General features: G+C 67.8%; 1 protein-coding gene across 1 annotated transcript in view; it reads left to right on the top strand.

Annotated features, from left to right (window-relative positions):
- Positions 1-282, top strand: part of LOC107182774 (nck-associated protein 5-like) — a 7,704-nt gene extending 7,422 nt beyond the window's left edge. Inside the window, exon 3 of the mRNA XM_015562506.1 lies at positions 28-282. Coding sequence (XP_015417992.1) covers positions 28-282 — 255 coding nt within the window. The remainder of the gene's footprint in view (positions 1-27) is intronic.
- The last annotated feature ends 13 nt before the right edge of the window (positions 283-295 follow it).

Genomic DNA, 295 nt, shown 5'->3' with positions numbered 1-295 from the left:
GGGCACGGCCTGCCGCTGAGTGTACAGGCACCGGATCACCTGGCCAGGGGGCTGCCCCTGGATGCAGCGACAATGCCAGAGACCCTGGAACATCGCGCCCCTGGGGCCGCTGGAATTGAAGGGGCGGAAAGCAGGTCCGTGAAGAGATCGCTCTCCTCCAACAAGCCCCACCTGAAGCCGGCTCTGGGCATGAACGGGGCGAAGGCCCGCAGCCAGAGCTTCAGCGCCCACGCGGGGGAGAAGCCGCCCACGCCGCCCATGGAAGGGCCGGGCCGGGTCTGAACTCAGATCATCA

This window comes from Myotis davidii, unplaced genomic scaffold (assembly GCF_000327345.1).
Source record: "Myotis davidii unplaced genomic scaffold, ASM32734v1 scaffold897, whole genome shotgun sequence".
NCBI classification, from domain to species: domain Eukaryota; kingdom Metazoa; phylum Chordata; class Mammalia; order Chiroptera; family Vespertilionidae; genus Myotis; species Myotis davidii.
The sequence above is the reverse complement of the archived record's forward strand: the minus strand, read 5'-3'. Positions and strand labels throughout refer to the sequence as shown.